At 36.8% G+C, this 21104-nt stretch overlaps 1 protein-coding gene across 3 annotated transcripts in view; it reads right to left on the minus strand.

Annotated features, from left to right (window-relative positions):
- The window catches only part of VMP1 (vacuole membrane protein 1), a 134898-nt gene that overhangs the window by 13007 nt on the left and 100787 nt on the right, over positions 1-21104 (minus strand). For all 3 annotated transcript variants that reach the window (XM_080826039.1, XM_080826040.1, XM_080826038.1), the window contains 3 exons: positions 17732-17812; positions 14187-14303; positions 7683-7744 (listed from right to left, as the gene is read on the minus strand). In XM_080826039.1, the coding sequence (XP_080682165.1) occupies positions 7683-7744; positions 14187-14303; positions 17732-17812 (260 nt within the window). The remainder of the gene's footprint in view (positions 1-7682; positions 7745-14186; positions 14304-17731; positions 17813-21104) is intronic.

The raw sequence follows: 21104 nt of genomic DNA on the forward strand, positions 1-21104 counted from the left end.
GAATTCTACACCTCCATTACCTTTTCTGATTATTTTATAGTGATCAAAGTTAAAGAGAATAAACTGTGTTAACCATTTTATATTTTAAAATTAAAGAACAGATTTGGGGCGCCTGGATGGCTCAGTGGGTTAAAGCCTCTGCCTTCGGCTCGGGTTGTGATCCCAGGGTCCTGGGATCGGGCCCCGCATCGGGCTCTCTGCTCAGCGGGGAGCCTGCTTCCCCCCCTCTTTCTGCCTACCTCTCCGCCTACTGGTGATCTCTGTCTGTCAAATAAATAAATAAAATCTTTAAAAAAAGAAAGAAAGAAAGAAAGAAAGAATAGATTTTCTTTCTGTAGAAGAAAAAGTCCAGACTGACATAGCTCATTCCAACCACTTATTACAAAGTAAGGAACAAGAAACATTGTTAAGATTCAAGAACTTAATTACTCACTGGTTAAAATGATCTCTCTTGCCACAGGCAAGTCGGACTCTGAGGTCAAACATCAAGTTAACTCAGAAATAGGAGACAGCAAAGAGCATGGAACATTCTGTATCTGGTAAAAAGTCCCTGCTCCAGCCAACCCCCACCCCTAAGTTCAATGATTGAGTTACTTTCCTGTGTGGTAAAACTAGGGACTTTGTCTTCCAATAAGACCCTGGCAACCTGACAATGAGCCAATGTTCTGCATATGGTTTGTTACGAGTCAAAAGCTTAATGTTATTTTCTGGGAATTCTTATCCTCTATTTGGTGAGAATACTGGAACATGTCATTTTAATCATGATTTTAATGTTAGACTTGGTCATGCTCTTTAAGAAATATGTCCAGGTCTCTCTCATTGGAGAAAGTCTAAAATTAAATAAAAATTAATTTAAAATCTTATTAAAAAAAAAGACTGAAACAAATATAATGCCTTTGAGGCTCTGAAGTTCTCTCTTTCTTTGGTTCTGTCCCCTTGACTTATTTCAACCTAAGACACCAAATAGTGAAAAACTCTATTACACGCCTAATCTTTTTTTCAGAATCTTTTCGCTGTTCCCTGCCAAACATACCATAAACCAAAAGGCTTTTTCTCAAGGCTATTATCTGTATTCTAACATCTCTCGGAATATAAAACTGATTCATTATACCTGTTCAGATTTCCATATATAACTAGACAAACACTTTGATTTAGGAAAAGATAACAGAGATACCTTTCCCTAAATCTAATGACACTAGCGAACTTTCCAGAACTATCCAAGAAATAAATCTAATTACTATTTCTAGTAATTTACTCGTAAAATTACAGTAAATTTTGAAGGTGGGGCTTATATTCTCTCTGGGACGTTAGGACTGTCATAGAATGACATTCTGTACTAAAAATACCAAAGGCCAAGGGTATACTTAGGGTATCATATTTAGCAGGGCCACTCCCTACTTACATTAAGACTAGAAGTCCTTTGGAAAAGAGTCAGTCATCAGTATAGCAGTCATACCTCGGTAAAATTAATACTAAACCACAGCACCAGAGATGTAATGGTTAACACTAACTCACTACCAGGGATGGTGTGATGGTGGTGGGCAGTTGGCCTGGCAGACCACCGGCATACCCATGGTGAGAATCTGCCCGAATCTGGTCCTAGATAAAATTATCTTATCAATACTAAGTTATCGGGGTGCCTGGGTGGCTCAGTGGGTTAAAGCCTCTGCCTCCAGCTCAGGTCATGATCCCAGGGTCCTGGGATCCAGCCCCACGTCAGGGTCTCTGCTCAGCGGGGAGCCTGCTTCCTCCTCTCTCTCTGCCTGCCTCTCTGCCTACTTGTGATCTCTGTCTGTCAAATAAAAAATCTTAAAAAAAAAAAAAAAAAAAACTAAGTTATCAAAACAGGAGTCTGCTGGGGATACTCTCTCTCCCGCTCCCTCTGGTGCTCCCCTCCCTCCCCTCTGCTTGCTCTCTCTCATTAAATAAATAAATGTATCTTAAAAAAAAGAGAGAGAAAGAAAGAAAAGAAACGTATTGTTTGAAAAAAGAGCAAATACGGACACCTGGGTGGCTCAGTCAGTTAAGTGTCTGCCTTTGGCTCAGGTCATGATCCCAGGGTCCTCGGATATAGCCCAGCATCCAGCTCCCTGCTCAGGGGAAAGCTGCTTCTCCCTCTCCAACTCCCCTGCTTGTGTTCCCTCTCTCACTATCTCTCTCTGTGTCAAATAAATAAAATCTTAAAAAAAAAAAGAAAAGAAAAAAGAGCAAACAGAAGTGGATGCAGAGAGAAATTAAATAACTGGTCTGGGGCAGAGTTCATACTCAAATCTCAATTTCTTTTGTTCAAAGGCTGTACTCTCTTTTCATATTCTACTCCCTAGCTCTCTTTTACCTTGGGGTTCATTTTTCATTCTTCCTTTTTTAGTATCTCATCATTTTAAATTTCAATTGTTGCTGACTTTTTGGTCTTGTCTTTTGATTTTTTCACTACAATGGCAATTCACCACTCCCTTAATTGTGGGTATATAGTTTTTAATATCCTTCAAAAGGCTGTATTCCAAACTTTACTAGTTTGATCAACTGCTAAACCATTTACAGTTTAATAGTGTAATGAGACAACAATCAAAGGATAATGTTATTATAGCAAACTACAGGCACTATTTTCAGTTCAACTCAACAATGGGTCTAGGGAATCAATTTAACTATTCTTCTCTTTTCTGAAATAGATTGCTAAACTATTATGGTATGTAAAAATAAGTTTATGTCTACTAAAAATTCATTCTCCTTGTTTAACTTAATTTTCAGTCTAGGCTTAGTGAGTCTATTTATTAATTATCATTTGAACATTTGTATTTATTTATTTATTTTTTAAGATTTTATCTATTTATTTGACAGAGATCACAAGTAGGCAGAGAGGCAGGTGGTGGGGGCGGGTGGGGAGGAGAAGCAGGCTCCCTGTGGAGCAGAGAGCCCAATGCGGGGCTTGATCGCAGGACCCTGGGATCATGACCTGAGCCAAAGGCAGAGGCTTAACCCACTGAGCCACCCAGGCACCCCTGAACACTTGTATTTAAAAGCATTTCCTACTTCAAAATACAGGAAAACAAATCATGTCAAGCTCAACTGGAGAATATGATTAAAAGATAATGTTATTCCTGACAAATATGAAAAATATACCCATTGGTGTCTGGTAATAAAGAATTATTATCATCTGCTAAATGTGATTATTTATACTGTTTAATACACTGTCTAGAAAAGAAATTGATGAGGTAATCCCTGTAGATAGCACTGGGGAAAAGATGAGGATATCAGGACATTCCAGTATCTATCTCCTGAAAACAATTTAAAAAATAAGATACCACCCATTTAATTCAATAAAAATTAGATTCTAGCAGGTCTTGAATATCTCAGAATGACTTTATGCAAAACCATCTTTAAGAAGGAAGAATCAGGGGCCCCTGGGTAGGCTCAGTTGGTTGAGTGTCTGCCTTTGGCCCAGGTCATGATCCCAGGATCCTGGGAGTGAGCCCCACATCTGGCTCCCTACTCAGTGGGGAGTCTGCTTCTCCCTCTGCCCCTACTCTCACGCATGCTCTCTCTCTCTCTCAAAAAATAAAATCTTAAAAAAAAGAAGGAAGAATCACTGGGGCACCTGGCCAGTTTAGTTGGGGGAGCATACAACTCTTGATCTTGGGGTTATGAGTTTAAGTCCCATGTTGGGTATAGAGATTACTTAAAAATAAAATCTTAAAAAAAAAAAAAAAGAATGAATCACTGGATTTTTTTGAAAGGGTATGCTAGATGAGATAACAAAGGGAAGAAACTACTGTTTTTGAAAACTGTTAAGAAATTCTGACCTTAAAATGTTGGCCTGAGATTATAAAAACTCTTTTATTTCTATCTACTATAGATAAATAATATAACTTTTCAGAAACTCCAAAGGCTGGGGAAACAGAAGATACTGGGCTATGAAATGATATGCTAATTTTTATTAGCCAGAGCTTTATTTGGACATCATGTGTTCATTATATTCACTAGATACTTATCAAGCACCTGTTGGATGTCAATCAAGATGCCAGGTGGTACAGAGACAACAGTGAACAAAACTAGGCATGGCCTTGGCCAGAAAGAAGCTAACAGGTTAGTGAAAGTAGTTAGTAGAAAGATAATAATCATATACCCTCAAATATAAATGTAAAACACAACTGTCAGTGCATGCAGTACATGCTGTTGTGAACAAACGTCCCTATTTTCTAGGGAAAAGAGGATACCTGATTTAGTCAGGGAAGGCATTTTGTTAATGTAATAGTTGAAATCTAAATAATGTTATCTAGGGTCGCCTGGGTGGCTCAGTTGGTTGAGTGTCCAACTCTTAATCTCAGCTCAGGGCTTGAACTCACGACCCTTGATTTCAGGGTCGTGAGTTCAAGCCCTGCATTGGGCTCCGTGCTGGGCATGGAACCTACTTTGAATGAATGAATGAATGACATTATTTAGGTCAATGGTTCTCAGTGAGGTCGGTGGTGGTAGTGAACATATATGTGCATTAGGACATTTGGTAATGGCTGCAGACATTTCTGATTATCATGGCTGGGAGATATTACTAGTATCTAGTGAGTAAGAGGACAGGTTGCAATTAAATATCTTACAATCCACAGGACAGTCCCCATAACAAAGAATTAGTTGGCCTAAAATGTCAAAAGTACAAAGGTTAAGAAACCCTGAACTGGAGTGATTGAGTGGCTCAGTTGGTTAAGCATCTGCCTTTGGCTCAGGTCATAATCTCAGGGTCCTGGGATTGAGCTGGCATAGGGCTCCCTGCTCAGCAGGGAGACTGCTTCTTCTTCTCCCTCTACCCCTCCCCCTGCTCGTGCTCTCTTTCAAATAAATAAAGTCTTTAAAAGAAAGAAAGAGAGAAAGAAAGAAAGAAAGGAAGGAAGGAAGAGAAAGAAAAGAAACCCTGAACTAAGCAAAGGAAAAACCACAAGCAAGTAAAGACCACTGACGGGAGACTCAAGAAAGGGAAATTATAGGGGATACATCATGCAAGGCTCTCTAGACCATGTTCAGGAGTTTTAGCTTTATCTAAGAAGGAAAAAACAATTTAAGGGTTTCAAGAAGATGAGGAGCTGGGGGGTAAGGACAGTGGTGATGACATGCTCACATTAATACTTTTAAAGGTTGCTAACTGCAGTATGGAGAACAGATGGGAAAGGAACGTAACTTGATGTGAGTAGATAAGATAGGTAGTTGCCTAATTTAACTTTTTAGAAATTCCAAAGGATGGTGACACAGAAGGTAGTAGTGGTGAATATGTATAAATTGCTGAAAAACGTACCCCTCCCCTTTTCTAAGATTAATTACTTTATTTTACAAAGAGAGAGAGAGAGAGAGAGAGAGAGAGAGAATGCCTGCATGCAAGCATGCATGCAATTGGGGGGGAAGGCGCAGATGGAGAGAATCTTCAAGCAGACTCCCCGCTGAGCATGGAGTCCACTGAGAGGATCCACTGCATGACCCAGGAGATCACGATCTGAACTGAAACCAAGAGTGAGATGCCCAACTGACTGAGTCACCAGGCACCCTGAAAAACCTCCTTTTATAAATGTTCAGCATAGGAATAGGAGAAGAGAAGGTACAGTGTTACATCCACAGTCACCGTTGTAACTTGTAGGTTTGTACAGTGGTCAGCTCCAGGTCCTTTGGAATTCTAGAGATGGAATAATAACTCTAAAAACAGATGAAATGTCTTCTTTTGTGTTTACAAAATAAGGAACAAGAATATTTCTTTCTAAATGTGATGTATGTTGACTTGTAAACCAATTTATTTGTAAGGATCCAGAGAACAAAAAACTGGAATAATTAAATTCTAATGGACAAGCTATAATCCACATTTATAATCAGAAGCTTAGGAGGTAATAAAACCAATAATTGGCCCCACTGAGTATATTCTCAAGAACACGTTTTTCCTCAATTATTACATTAAAACCATAATAGAAAATATTAAATACTATTTTATTATAAAACATATACAAAAGAGTATAAATATATAATGTATGATTTAAGGAATAATAAAATTAGGGGAACCTGGGTGGCTCAACCTGTAGAACATGTGACTCGATCTCAGGGTTCTGAAATAGAGCCCCACATAGGCTCCCTGCTTGGTGGAAAGTCTGCTTCTCCCTCTCCCTCTGCTGCTCCCCCTGCTTGTGCTCTTTCCCTCATGCTCTCTCTCTCAAATAAATACACTAAATCTTAAAAAATAATAATAATAAGACTAATACTCATGAACTCACCTCCAAATGGCAATATTTTTAAAACAGCAAAAATTCTTCTAAGCGTTTTGTTTTATAAATGGCTTTTAAGAAGGTACACAAGGGGTACCTTCTACCATCAGGCAATGAAGCTTTTTTAATTTTTAATTTTTTTAGTTTTAAGTAATCCCTATACCTAACGTGCGGCTCGAACTCACAACCCTAACATCAAGAGTCACATGCTCTACAGCCTGAGGCAGTCAGGCACCCTTGGGCAGTTAAATTATTAAATGAAAAGAAAGGCTCTCACCTGTAAACACTGAATAAAAAACAAAAATGCATAAAAAAGTTTCATTATCTGACAGTATTCCCATTCTAGTAGGTAATTAACTTGATTAACCCGACAAAGAGGGGCTCCTGGGTGGCTCAGTGGGTTGGGGCTCTGCCTTTGGTTTGGGTTGTGGTCTCGGGGGTCCTGGAATCAAGTTCCGCATCGGGCTATCTGCTCAGCAGGGAGCCTGCTTCCCCACCAACCTCTGCCTGCCTCTCTGCCTACTTGTGATCTCTGTCAAATAAATAAATAAAATCTTTAAAAAAAAAACAACCCAACAGAGTCTTTCTTTACTATTTTATCAAAGTCCACTCCACAAATTTGTGACATTACCATTTGAAGCATAAGTTAAAACTGATCTTACTTCTATAAACACAAAAATAAAAGCTATGGAAAGTCTAGCCTCTTAAAATGGCCTGATTTTTCTCTAGTGAAGTAACAGGTTCATAACTGATAAATTTTGTAATATTATATACCATCTTATCATGACTTCTTTAATGAAATATTAATATTTTATGTAAGATTTGTATTTAAATTAAGTGCAACTGTGCATCTGACAACCAAGTTTTAGCTAAAAATCACAACATTGTACTAAGCACCATTAAACTATAATAATACACAGATGTCTTTTATATAAAGAGAAGTTATTTCTTTGGTGGATCAACAGTCTCAAACTCCAAAGCTTTTAAAATATTTTTTATTTTTTATTTTTTTTAAAGATTTTATTTATTTATTTGACAAACAGAGATCACAAGCAGGCAGAGAGGCAGGCAGAGAGGGAGAGAGGAGGAAGCAGGCTCGCTGCTGAGCAGAGAGCCCAATCCCAGGACCCTGAGATCATGACCTGAGCCGAAGGCAGAGGCTTTAATTCACTGAGCCACCCAGGCACCCCCCAAAGCTTTTTTTAAATCAAGAATTATATGACTTTAAAATTAAAATTTAATTAAAAATCTAAAATTAAATAAGGATTATCTGAACTTCACCTTTCCCAGCTGTAGGGTAAGAAAGTCTTCAATTTAATAACAGGGCAAAAGATATTTCCTTCTCAAAAAATAAAAAGGTATTAGAAAAAGTCTGTCCCAATAAAATATTTTATACTTTTTTTCTATTTGAACAGTGATTACATTAATATTAATCCACAAAGAATTACTCACCCAATGAAAGCCACCATCTGCTCCACTATGTGTTTGCTGAATGTTATTATAACGAAGATTTTCTGTAGAGAAAATACCAGTTAAAATAAGTATTTCTGCTATCAGAAAAAAAAAACCTTCAATATAAATTCATAATTCTGGTAAGAGTTTAAAGAGGCGAGCTCCTGCCCCAATTACAATTTTTTAAAGTTCTTTAAAAAAAAATACTGAAAACATCACTTGCCTAACAAATGCTACCTCCTTTGTATTTTAAAGATGTTTTTCCTTAAGCACAGCTCTAGGCTTACAGGATACGCGACCATGTCTGAGGGAAAAATGTGAGTCATGAAACCCAAGGCTGAGTGAACATTCCACATGTTATGTGTATCTCAGAATGGAGCATACAAACTGAAGTCATGGGTTCCTATATAGCCCCCACTACTGAAATTAAAGCTGATCAGCCTAAGGACATGGGTCTGGACTAAATCTAATCCAGAGGATCCTGAAAAGCCTGTACACCCTTTATAGAAAGTTTGTTGAAGTTGACATTAAAGTTGCATTCTTAGATCCTGGGTGATCTTGGACTTTTAGACTTAATTGTACAAGCAAAAACATCAACAGGTTATTGAGAATCTTTATCAGACCTGGATCATTTTCAGTTTGGTGTTACTGAGGTAGTCTCCATTAATTAAAGATGTTGATACCTTACCTTTTAAATAAAAATGCCTTTAGTGCTAAAAGGTAGCAAATATCTTCAACTCAGTTAGTTGAAACTGTTCAAAATAATATACGGCATTCTTACGGATTTTCAGGGAACATGAAATGCAAAGGACACTTCTTCAATGTCCTGAAGAATTTTTTTTTTTTTTTTTAAAGATTTTACTTATTTGAGAGAGAGAGAGAGAGAGAGAGAGAACAGGAGTGGGCACAGGGAGAGGGAGAAACAGACTTCCTGCCCTGAGCAGGCAGCCCTCTGCAGGACCCAATCCCAAGATCCTGAGACCATGACCAGAGCCAAAGCAGATACTCAAATGACTGAGCCACTCAGGCACTCAGCCCTGAATTAATTAATTAATTAAGAATCATTTAATTAATTAATTAATTAAGAATGATTAAGAATTAATTAATTAATTTAAAAAAGATTTTATTTATTTACTTGAGAGAAAGCAGAGTGAGAGAGAAAGAGACCATGATTCGGATGAGGGGCAGAGGGAGAAGGACAAGCAGACTCCCGGCTGAGCAGGGAGCCTGACACAGGGCTCAAGATCATGATCCAAGACAAAAGCAGCTGCTTAACTGACAGAGCCACCCAGCCACCCTGTGCCCTGAAGAAATTTATAAATCTTTTCCTTTCTTTTTCTTTTTTTTTTTTTTAAAGATTTTATTTATTTGACAGAGATCACAAGTAGGCAGAGAGGCAGGCAGAGAGAGAGAGGAAGGGAAGCAGGCTCCCTGCTGAGCAGAGAGCCCAATGCAGGGCTCGATCCCAGGACCCTGAGATCATGACCTGAGCTGAAGGCAGAGGCTTTAACCTACTGAGCCACCCACGTGCCTCTCTTTTCTTTTTTTAAAAAATATTTTATTTATATATTTGACAGAGAGAGAGAGAGCGCTCACAAGCAAGGGGAGCAGCAGGCAGAGGGAGAAGGAGAAGCAGGTTCCTCACTGAGCAGGGAGCCCAATGTGGGGCTCCATCCCAGGACCTTGGGATCATGACCCGAGTCGAACGCAGAGGCTTAACCCACTGAGCCACCCAGGTGCCCCAATAGGTTTCTTAAAAAAAAATGAGGGGTGCCTGGGTGGCTCAGTGGGTTAAAGCCTCTGCCTTCAGCTCAGGTCATGATCCCAGGGTCCTGGGATCGAGCCCTGCATCGGGCTCTCTGCTCAGCAGGGAGCCTGCTTCCCTTCCTCTCTCTCTGCCTGCCTCTCTGCCTACTTGTGATCTCTGTCAAATAAATAAATAAAACCTTTTAAAAAAATGAACTATACATGACATTAGTAGTAAAAATGTATTCTACGAGTTCAGAGAAAGGAAATGTCATATAAGTACGATTAATTAGAGATTCAAGGTGATATTAAAGTTTAGCTCTAAAGGACTGATAATAACTCTCTTATCAAATATGAGTAATTCTAGATTCTCTCCAAATTCCTGATGATGCCCGCTGACATTTTTATTATTGTTTGTCAAATAATAACTTGAGCCTATGCAACCAAAAGGGAGGGAAGAGAAATAAATGATAGACTTCTTTTTATCTACTCATTATGAATCTCAGAAAAGTAGCTAAATTAGACTAAAACATATTATTTCAGATATTAGACTAATAAGGCAATGACATTTTCTTAAGAAATGTCCTAGCGTTAACAGAGACATTGGCAGCCGCATAGCTGGATCTATGTAAGGAAGTAAGACCAAAAAGAAAAGTTCAGTCGTTTTTGGTGTTTGTTTATTTATTTATTTTATTTAGTTTTATTTATTTATTTTAGAGAGAGAGCTGGGAGAGCAGTAGAAGCAGGACAAGCAGATTCTGTGCTGAGTGTGGAGCCTGAACTGGGGCTCAATCCCACAACCCTGAGATTATGACCTGAGCCAAGAGTCAATTAATTCACCCAGGTGTTCCTATTTTTGTATCTATTGATTTTAAAAAGATACTATCTCATGAAAAAAGCAAGCACATGTCAAAAAGAGCTACAAGATGGATGATGATTTCATAACAGTGTTATATAAATGGTATATAAAGATTATGAAACTAACAAGACAATTATTACAGATCATTTAGGGAGAAAAAGCATTACTATATGGGGGTCCTTCTAGTTTCCATAAAAGCCAGTTATTGGAGCTATAAATCTTTCACTAAGAATTAGAGCTAAGAGTTTTGCCTCTCAGTGATTTCACCATCATGAGTTTTCCCTACCATCATTTCCTAACATTGAAAATAAGCCAATGCCCAGATAATTGCATAATTCCATTGCCTGAAAACAAAACAAGACTTTCTTTTTATATGTAACAGCTTGAAAATTCACATTTATGTCTCGCTGGGCAAGACATAAATGTGCCAGATATTTAAGAACTTATGTCTCATCTCATTCAGGCTAGAGGTCTGAGTGGGGATTCTACCAAAAAAACAAAAACACCGATCACCAAACAGCCCACTTAACCACATGTGCAGAGGAAAGGGTTGAGTAGGGGCGGGGGAAAAAAAGATATGGGTGCAGAGAACTAACAGTGCCAGAATTAACAAAGAAGAAACTATCTATAAAAGAAAGTCCTTCGATGGAACAAAAAATCTTAAATTCATTTATTAAAAATTTACTGGATGAGACAGGGTGCCTGGGTGGCTCAGTCAGTTGAGCATCTAACTCTCAGTTTTGGCTCGGATCATGATCTCAGGATTGTGGGATCAAGCACTGTGTGGGGCCCTGCACTCAGCACAAAGTCTGCTTGAGATTCTCTCTTCCCTTCTCCCTCTTCCCCTTCCCTAGCTCACACTTGCTCTCTCTCTCTTCCAAAAAAATAAAATCTTAAAAAACAACAACAACAACACCCAAATTTACTGAGTGGGGCACCTTGGTTGGCTCAGCTCGTAGAGCGTGACTCTTGATCTCAGGGCTGTGAGTTTGAGAACCATGTTGAATGTACAGATCACTTAAATTTACTGAATATCTACTACATGCCAGATGATATTCTAGGCACTAGAATACTCAGTGAGTCAAAGACTAAATTCTCCACCTTCATGAAGCTTATATTTCTGTGTATGTGTCTGTGGTGGAAAGATAAAGAGGCAATAAACAATATACATGGTAAGTAAGTTATAGGATATGTAAAGTATTGAGTATAAATGTACTGAGTTTGGAAATCCCAATCTAACATTATTAGGTGGGTTAATTTGAAATTTTTAGGGGAAGTTTAACAAATAGCAAGATACGAATAAAAATAGTATTTTTGGCTGTTTACTTTAGGCTGAAAAAAAAAAGGGAAAAAAACCAGAAGATGGGTTTACTAGTAGATGACAGAAAAATCTGTGTGTGGTTTCCTTCTGATTACTTCAGAAATAGTTAAAACATTTATATTATGCACTCCCATTGCCTACCCAAAGAATGAGAAATGTTTGTCACCCTGAGCTACATCAAGTGACATGCCTTTAGAAACTATGTCTCCATGGTACAATGGAACACAGAAAACATATCCCATGGTCTCAGTTTAGTGAAGGAATGCAGATTCTCTGCTTTCAGAAACAGAAAGATTTTGGCTTTCTTTTTTTCGTTCCATACAGATACAGGGTATAGTTTTGAATTTATAGAGTTTGGTTTCAATTCCAGGGCTTTAGCCATGTATTTTATCTTCTCTAACACTCAATTCCCATACGTATGAAATATGGATAATAACTATCTCATAGGATTGTTCTGAGATGACCAATGCACACTGCCTGGCACAGGTCCTGATAAATAGCAGGCTTTAAACAGTTCAGTTTCCTTAATCACATAAATAATTTATAGTTTAGAAGGCAATACAAAAGAATGGAAAGAACACTGAACTTGAAGCCAGAAGACATGGGTTCAAATTCCAGCTGTTACTTACTTTACTTATTAACCTTCTAAGTTTGACAATTATAAAACATAGTAGTCATTTTTCTATCCGAGGATTATAATAAAATCAACTCACAAACACTAAGTGCTTTAAAATGTGAAGTACATATAAAAAACTTAAACATTATCATAACTTGAGGGGCGCCTGGGTGGCTCAGTGGGTTAAAGACTCTGCCTTCGGCTCAGGTCATGATCCCAGGGTCCTGGGATCGAGCCCCGCATTGGGCTCTCTGTTCAGCAGGGAGCTTGCTTCCCTTCCTCTCTCTGCCTGCCTCTCTGCCTACTTGTGGTCTCTGTCTGTCAAATAAATAAATAAATAAATAAAATCTTTAAAAAAAAAAAAAAAACCCTCTATCTTAAAATATTATCATAACTTGAAACAAACTGAGAATGTTTAAAAAAATGTTTAGAATATTCTGTAATGAAAAATCTGATAAGTTGCATGACCTATCACTATAGAATACTCCTAGCATAATAAATTTTACTAAATTCATACAGAAAGTTACTACACAAAGCTGGGTACATAAAGCTTATGGATTCTCAGAGAAGTTGCTATTATAAAGGGAATTAAAATAATCTTATTGTTTCTTAGGTATTAATACTTTTGAGGGAAAATTTTTTATTTTTAAAAAACAAAATGTTAGCTGCCTTCTTCCCCAGAAAGAACTGAAAAGATCAAAGAAAAATATTATCTTCTGTTATACTGCAAAATAATCTACTACTCCCATAGTATTTTATTATTTGAAAAATCCTAATATGGTATTATAATGTTTACCAAAGTAAAAAAGTAATTAGTAATTACTAATTAATTTCAATAATTAGTAAAAAAACTAATTTCATTGAACAATATACTTAATATAAGTGATAGAAAATATATTCCTTGAAGGAGTAATGCCCTTGGAATCCTGAGTGATTATCATGGCAGGGGAGCAGAGGATAGGCTCACTAAACTCATCCCAAATGCCAAAATATAACATTAGAAACTGGGCATGTAAAAGCTGCTCAAGTTTTCCTGTCTCATTCTTCTCTAAGAACTAAAGGTAGAGAGGTGTTAAGAAGAAACCTGGGACAAAGGGGCTTTTAATTTTGAAGGAATCATACCAGGGCAGACATTACTCACTGCTCTTCCCTTTCATTTGGTGAATGCCTCTGTGTTGCAAACCTCACTGGTTAAGAAATTCTATTCAGGTTAATTTTGTTTTCTTCTAGTGAGATTTGCCCTTTTAAAAGGAAACAATTCATATCACAGTCCTAGAAACACCTATTCATTTCCCTTCATTCTCTCTCCTCTATTCATATATATACATACCTCTATCCTAGGGCTTTTGTTAAGACTGGCTTTGAACAATAGAAGATTCTCACTTCTCTAACCACAACCCACAGCTCTTCACCTCTTCAGAGACCCCTTTCTTCCCCACTCTCTCCCACACTAACATCTGGCTGGTTTTCTGTAAAGGACATTGATGCCTTGAAAGGAAGTATATTGGGGGGGTATGAAAGAAAAGTAGAATTAGTGAAAGGCCATTTTCTCTCAGCTCATGGTCAGTAAAAATGTGAAATTTTTAGACTACGTATGTGAAAATGACATGCATTTTCCTATACAGGAACACTGTTTTTGGTTGTTAATAGTCTTCGATGAACAGTTTCACAAGGCAAAAAGTGAAATAAAGAAAGACAGGAAAGGAGGGAGGAAAAAGAAGGAAAGAAAGAAAACAAGAAGAAAAGTCTTAAAGGGTCACAATTTTCCAACAGGCACAGGAAAAATTTGTACCAAATTCACTAACTTCCAAATGACATGGTTAAATACCACAGTAAGTTACCAACCAAAAGAAGCAAAACCAAAATATTAACAATTCATACTGGGATAAGCAAAGAAATTAAGTTTTAATGCCTTTTAATGGGCTCATCATCATTAGGCAGTGAATCAGAGCATATAATTACCTGGATATGCATCTTAATTATTGCTTTTCCAATCAGAGTTGCACCAAAGAAAGTCCAAAAAGGTACAAGAAAGTGTCCACATGTTATTCCAGCCAGATCAAATAGAGGATTTGGAATCTATTTAAGAAAAAAAGTTAAAATATATAATCCAAGGAACAGATTAATCTTATGACTTACAGGTATGGGGAATCATGCTTTAAGCCTTGCTTTCACTGCAAAGACAGGTATAGGTTCCCTCATCACTAGGCTGTTCAGAAGGTTAGGCAAGTATTCTAATGTTTTTGTAAGTTGGGTCTCATATTCATTTTGGGCTGCTGTTCAAAGCAAACCCAGCTGTCCTTTTGCTTTTATTTATAGCTAACACCCCATATATTTTTTTCTTTTAATCACATTAGAATTGGATAAAACCAATGGACCTGCAGGAATTTAATACCTTTCAGCACATTGCCATTTGGTAGCTGTGTTTAAGGTGAGGTATAAATGAAGAAAAAGCTTTAAGATTACTTCAGTAGTTACTAGGGCTCTAAAATCTTCAGCCTGAAATAAGAATATTATCTAGAAAGTACTCACATCTTTACAGCAAACATTCTTATAAAAGTCACAAATACATTTATGTGGAAATGTGCTTTTATTCCTCAACATAAAAAAATTCATAATTTGTATATTGCACATACAAACCTCATCATTTGTATGATAGCCCAAGGCTGTGGGACTGTGTAATATATTTTAAAAAGAAAATCAAGTGTGGAAATATGAGCACATAGATTCAGATGTTCTGAATACTCAGTCCCAGACAAAGAAATGATTCAAAACAAATACCTTTTCCAAACATTCCCACATTTCAAGAATGCTGAAATACAATTTCATGTAAAAATGCAAAGAAACCACAAGCTGCTTTTGAGCACTTCATCTATTTTTCTCCCATAGAAGCACTCTGTCCTTGTGGCAGTTGGCAGAACCATTCAGAAGCCAATTAATTTATATAATTTCATTTTTGAAATTTCAAAGAAAAGCCTAGTTGTTTAAAAGATATTTGTCACATATGTTCTTTTAAAAATAAGTCCATGACTAAATTAGAATTCAAATATTCTTTTGTTCATAACACTTGGATTCAATAACTCAGTTTTGTTTTTCTCATCCAAATTCAAATGTTTTATGCAATTTCATCTGTCTTATAATCATGTTAATAATAATACCATTTGTACAACTTTACATCAATCATTTCTTATATTTTCTCATGTGACCTTCATAACTCCATGGATTATAATTTTAATTGTTTTCCTATATTATCAGGCTCTACCTCATGTTGAAATAGAAATTAATCTAAAGTATACAAGATGTAAAGCAGAGAAGATTAAAAATTAGAATTTGCTAAACATGTTGGACACCTCAGCGTATGCTATATGCCCTCAGAAGAGCATATATAATCAGTGAATTTATTGTTTCATGTGCATGTTATTAACTCTTGCTTTTCAACTCCTGGCTATATACACAGAAAGGAAGACTGGGATTAAATGAACTAAGTAGCTTTGAAATTTTCCCTCAACTAGGAGTTTTATTTATCTTAGTTTGAATGTTAACAAAATAATAAACTTAAATGAAGTATATATGCTTTCAACACTTTAAGATAAGTATCAAAAATTTTCTAGAAAAAAGTTCCTGGTAGGCCAAACTGATCTATCAATTTGCCTATTCCTAGTCCAATATAAAGAAGACTGACTAGTATAGAAAGTGGATTTTCAGAAGTGAGGACACACGGATAGACAAGTACCAAAGAATAAATACTATCTTGTTTTAATAAACTGAAGGTACTCTGTGTTTTCCCCACAAATAATGAAAGCTAATTTTTCTTGAATGTTTTGACTTGTTCAGTACTTTTCTAAAATTTCTACATTGTCAACTTATTTAGTCTCAAAATAATGCTATATGGTACCATTACACTCACTTTACAGAAAAGTGAGACAGGTTTGACAATTTATTCAGGATAGCAGGATTTCAGCAGCAGAGCAGGATTTCAACTCAGGCAATACGGCTGTCATGCTTGTTCACTTAGCCTCTAAAGTAAGGACATTATTATCCATTAGGCCTCTCAGCTTAATCCCATTCTGTTGACTTCCATGGCACTTTCTACCTATCCTTGTATTTCAACGGTCTTCCTCACTGGACTTCAGCATCCTTGAGAAAAGGGAGTATCTTTCATCTCTTTATTCCTAACACTCAGTGACTGAATCAAAGCTGATGAGTAACAATAAAAAATGGAGGAACATTTTATGTTCTAAACACTGTGTTAGTTCACATACACTTTCTTAAATCCTCACATCAGCCTTTACAATGAGTGTCTTATTGCCCCATTTTAAAAATTAGAAAACCAGGGTTCAAAGAGAGTAACCTGACTAGGTTATGCAGTTAATAAGAGGCAAAACTGATTTAGGAATGCCAAAACCAATTCTTTTTCTACTATAACACACTACAATAAACTTAACTTATAAATTGTTCAAATAGTTGAGGTCAATATTATGATAAAATATTAAACATTAAAAAGAAAACTTAGATTACAAAAATTTCTAAAATTGCCAGGGTCAAAGGCACATGTATATTTTACAGTATATCTAAAATGTTCATATCCATTAGAAATTTTGGCACCAATTGTCTTCTTTTCTGGCCATTTGCTTTGCTAAGGCAGGAGTACTCAAAGATTTATTCATATTCTAGTACATAATGGATAAAGGAGTTGTGTGTCAGTAGACAATAATTTTGTGAATTATACTTACAGTTGCAGTTTTCATCATATCAACTAGATGCACCTAGTTACACTGGCGAAATCCACCACTGAAGTGCCAAAAATTGTGCACAGGCTACCAAAGAAAACTCTGTTCAAAATGTTCCATTTCAAATAGAACTGTTTCTATTATGTTAGAAAAGGAGCAGGATAAAAGCCAACTCATCAAGAAATGTCAATTTTACAAATCTGCAATTTGAGACATTAACTACATTTTTGACGTAAGTGGCTTCTTAGTTCACTGTAGCCAAAGATGCACTTAACTTTGCCCGAGAGGTTTTGATTACTTTGATAATTGTAAATATCCCTTGAGACAGGTTTCATATGAATTCTTCCTTATAGTTAATGCTTGAAACTCCGGAAAAAGCCTACCTATCTATAACTCCGGAAGGAATGAAGTCATTTTATTTGGTTAAATGCACGTCATTTTATAAGTTCTTCATGGAAAGGATGAATTTTATCTTTCTTTTTTTAAATCTTTTTATTCTTACTGAAATAAGCTATTTAAGTCCAAAGTCATCAATGGCAAGATGAAATGTTTAAAAAGTCAGTAAACAAGGTATGAACTTATCCAACATAAACAGCTCATTTGATGAGTAAGATGAATGATTAATAAAATTACATACTCATTAAAAGTGATAACATTTTTGTTCACTCAAGTGTGTTATCTTTATTTTTCTAAGTGTGCTATCTTTAAAAACAAATTGGATCAAAATATAAATCTACCATTTATTAGAATTTCTCACTTTTAATACAATTCACTTACTGAAGCACAGGCCAAAATTCCAAAAAATCCAACTTTCTGTACTAGGTTTTGAACTGCCAGTTTAGCCCGGGAAGCAAAGTCCTGTATAAAAGGAGGATAATCAAAACATTAATGAAAAGTCTAAGAAAGAATGAAAGATGGCTCTTTATAGAGTTTATAATATTAAATATCTCACAACCTGATCCACTTATTCATTGCTTTTGACGAATGATTAAAAAAGATCACAAAAGGTTGCACTAGAAAATACGCAAATATAATCTTTTTTTTTTTTAAGATTTTATGTATTTATTTGACAGAGAGAGAGACCGCAAGAGAGGGGACACAAGCACAGGGAGTGGGAGAGAGAGAAGCAGACTTCCTGCTTGATCCCAGGACTCTGGGATCATGACCTGAGCTGAAGGCAGACGCTTAACAACTGAGCTACCCAGGCACCCCACAAATAAAATCTTGATAAAATAATTACACCCTAAAGATAAACTTTCACCACAATTCAAGAATAAGCCAAAACATTGTTACTTTATTTTTTGTATTATCTCTGCATTATCTAGGGCTGAACAAAATGTTATAAACTATGAACCAACACATTCTTTTTTTTTTTTTTTTTTTTTTTTAAAGTAGGCTCCACACCCAGGATGGAGCCCAGTGTGGGGCTTGAACTCACAACCCTGAGATCAAGACTTGAGCGGAGCTCAAGAGTCAGACACTCAATAGACCGAGCCATGCAGACGCCCCAAACCAATTCACTCTTTTGGAAATACTGACCTACCACATTTGTCTCTTTTTCTTTCCTTCTACTACTTGCCAGACATACTCCCTGACTAACAACAGGGTCAAAAATCATAGAATTTTTCAAGACAGTCAATGAAGACACCTCTGCTGATCACCAGTCAGAAGATGAAAAAAATAGTTATGTGGCAATAACTGAATAAGCCTTTATTACCCCCCAAAGCAAAATGACATCTTACATTTCACTAGCTTGTGCTAGTGTCATGAAATATTTTCAGAAACATTTTACTCAAGCCTTCCAATAATCCTGCATTATAATAGAGCAGATCCTTTAGACTCTGAAATCAGTGCTCTTTTTATTTAACTATGCTATCTTCCATGCTGAAACAGGCATTTGGCTGGCTAGCATATTTTCATGATTTTCTTTTTCCTGCATGTTGATGCTACAAATATACCTCCCTCCTTAAAAGTGCCACTCTGGGGATGCCTGGCTGGCTCAGTTGGTAGAGTATAGGACTCTGGACTTCAAGGAGGTAAGTTTAAGCCCCATGTTGGGCATTGAGCTTACTAAAAACAAACATAACAAAATAAAACAAAACACTAACTCCCTCCAACTTACTTGGTTGGTGAGAAAAGTGGTGAGGGTAGTGAGAAAATTAAAGGAATTAAGTCAAAAAGGTATATTTTAAAAGATATTAACAGTTAAGATAACCGTTAAGATAAACACTTTCAAGTTCATATGTATTGGCTTTCAAAGTCAATCATTAACTAAATTTTATAATGCAGTTTTGTAATTTAACAATTTATTTCCAAAGAGAGAATTTTTCTTTTTGGGATGTCTTCCTTTTTCAGTAAGTCAACTATATCAGATTTTATATATATATAAAATTTTAACGTAAGCTCTACACTGAATGTGGTCTTGAACTCACAACTTTCAAATCAAGGGTCACATGCTCTACCAACTGAGGCTTGAACTCACAACTTTGAGATCAAGAGTCACATGCTCTACCAACTGAGACAGCCAGGTGCCCCCAAGATTTAATATTTTTAAACAAACTGAACTACTGCAGCAGAGAGAAGTCTCTCTTTTTATTCAGATTTAAAAAAAAAGATTTTATTTATTCATCTGACAGAGAAAAATACAGTGAGAGAGGGAACACAAGCAGGGGGAGTGAGAGAGAGAGAGAAGCAGGCTTCCTGCTGAGCAGGGAGCCCGATGCAGGGCTCGATCCCAAGATCCTGAGATCATGACCTGAGCTGAAGGCAGAGGCTTACCCTACTGAGCTACCCAGGGGCCCATATTGGTTTCTGGAGTAGAATTCAGTGATTCATTACTTACGTACAACACCCAGGGCTCATCACAAGTGCCCTCCTCCTTAATACCCATTACCCATCTAGCCCACCCCCAACCCACCTCCCTCCATGAACCCTCAGTTTTTCCTTTATTGTTAAAAGTCTCCTACGGTTCCCCCCCCTCTTTTTTTTAAGATTTTATTTATTTATTTGACAGAGAGGGACATAGCAAGAGAGCGAACACAAGCAGGGTGAGTGGGAGAGGGAGAAGCAGGCTTCGGGCTGAGCAGGGAGCTGGATGTAGGGCTCAATCCCAGGACACTGGGATCATGACCTGAGCTGAAGGCAGTTGCTTAACCAACTGAGCCACCCAGGTGCCCCTCCCTCTCTCATTTTTTTCTTTTTCCCCTTCCCATATGTTCATCTGTTTTCTTTTTTCAATTCAACATATGAATGAGATCATATGCTATTTGTCTTTCTCTGACTGACTTATTTCACTTGGCACAATACACTCTAGCTCCACCCATGTTATTGCAAATGACAAGATTTCTTTTCTTTTTTTTTTGATGGCTGAGTAATATTCCCACTGTGTGTGTGTGTGTGTGTGTATGTGTGTGTGTGTATACACACTACATCTTTATTCATTTATCAGTTGATGGCCATTTGGGATCTCTCCATGGTATGGCTATTGTTGATAATGCTGCTATAAACATTGTGGTGCATATACCCCTTCAAATCTGTATTTTTGTATCCTTTGGGTAAATACCTAGTAGTGCAATTGCAGGAGTGCAGGGCAGATCTATTTTTAACTTTCTGAGGAATCTCCATACTGTTTTCTCAAGTGGCTGTACCAGTTTGCCTGCTCACAAATAGTGCAAGAGGGTTCCCCTTTCTCAGCATCCTTGCCAACACTTGTTGTTTCTTCTAATCTTATTGATTTAAAAACTGTTTAATATATAATGGCACCAATTTTCCTATATAACTTGTTTTAAAACAAATTATATTTCCATTCATTTTTAATAATTTACACAATAAATTCCACAAGTCATTAAACTATAATTCACTAGAAGCACTAAATAAAAATTGGTAAGCCATAATGAAGATATATTTTGAGTTTTAAAAATATCAAACAAGGGTGCCTGGGTGGCTCAGTGGGTTAAGCCTCTGCCTTCGGCTCAGGTCATGCATGATCTTAGGGTCCAGGGATCGAGTTCTGCATCGGGCTCTCTGCTCCGCGGGGAGCCTGCTTCCTCCTCTCTCTCTCTGCTTGCCTCTCTGCCTACTTGTGATCTCTCTCTGTCAAATAAATAAATAAAGTCTTTAAAAAAATATATACATACATACATATATATAT

The sequence above is a fragment of the Martes martes genome (assembly GCF_963455335.1).
Source record: "Martes martes genome assembly, chromosome: 16".
Taxonomy (NCBI): Eukaryota; Metazoa; Chordata; class Mammalia; order Carnivora; family Mustelidae; genus Martes; species Martes martes.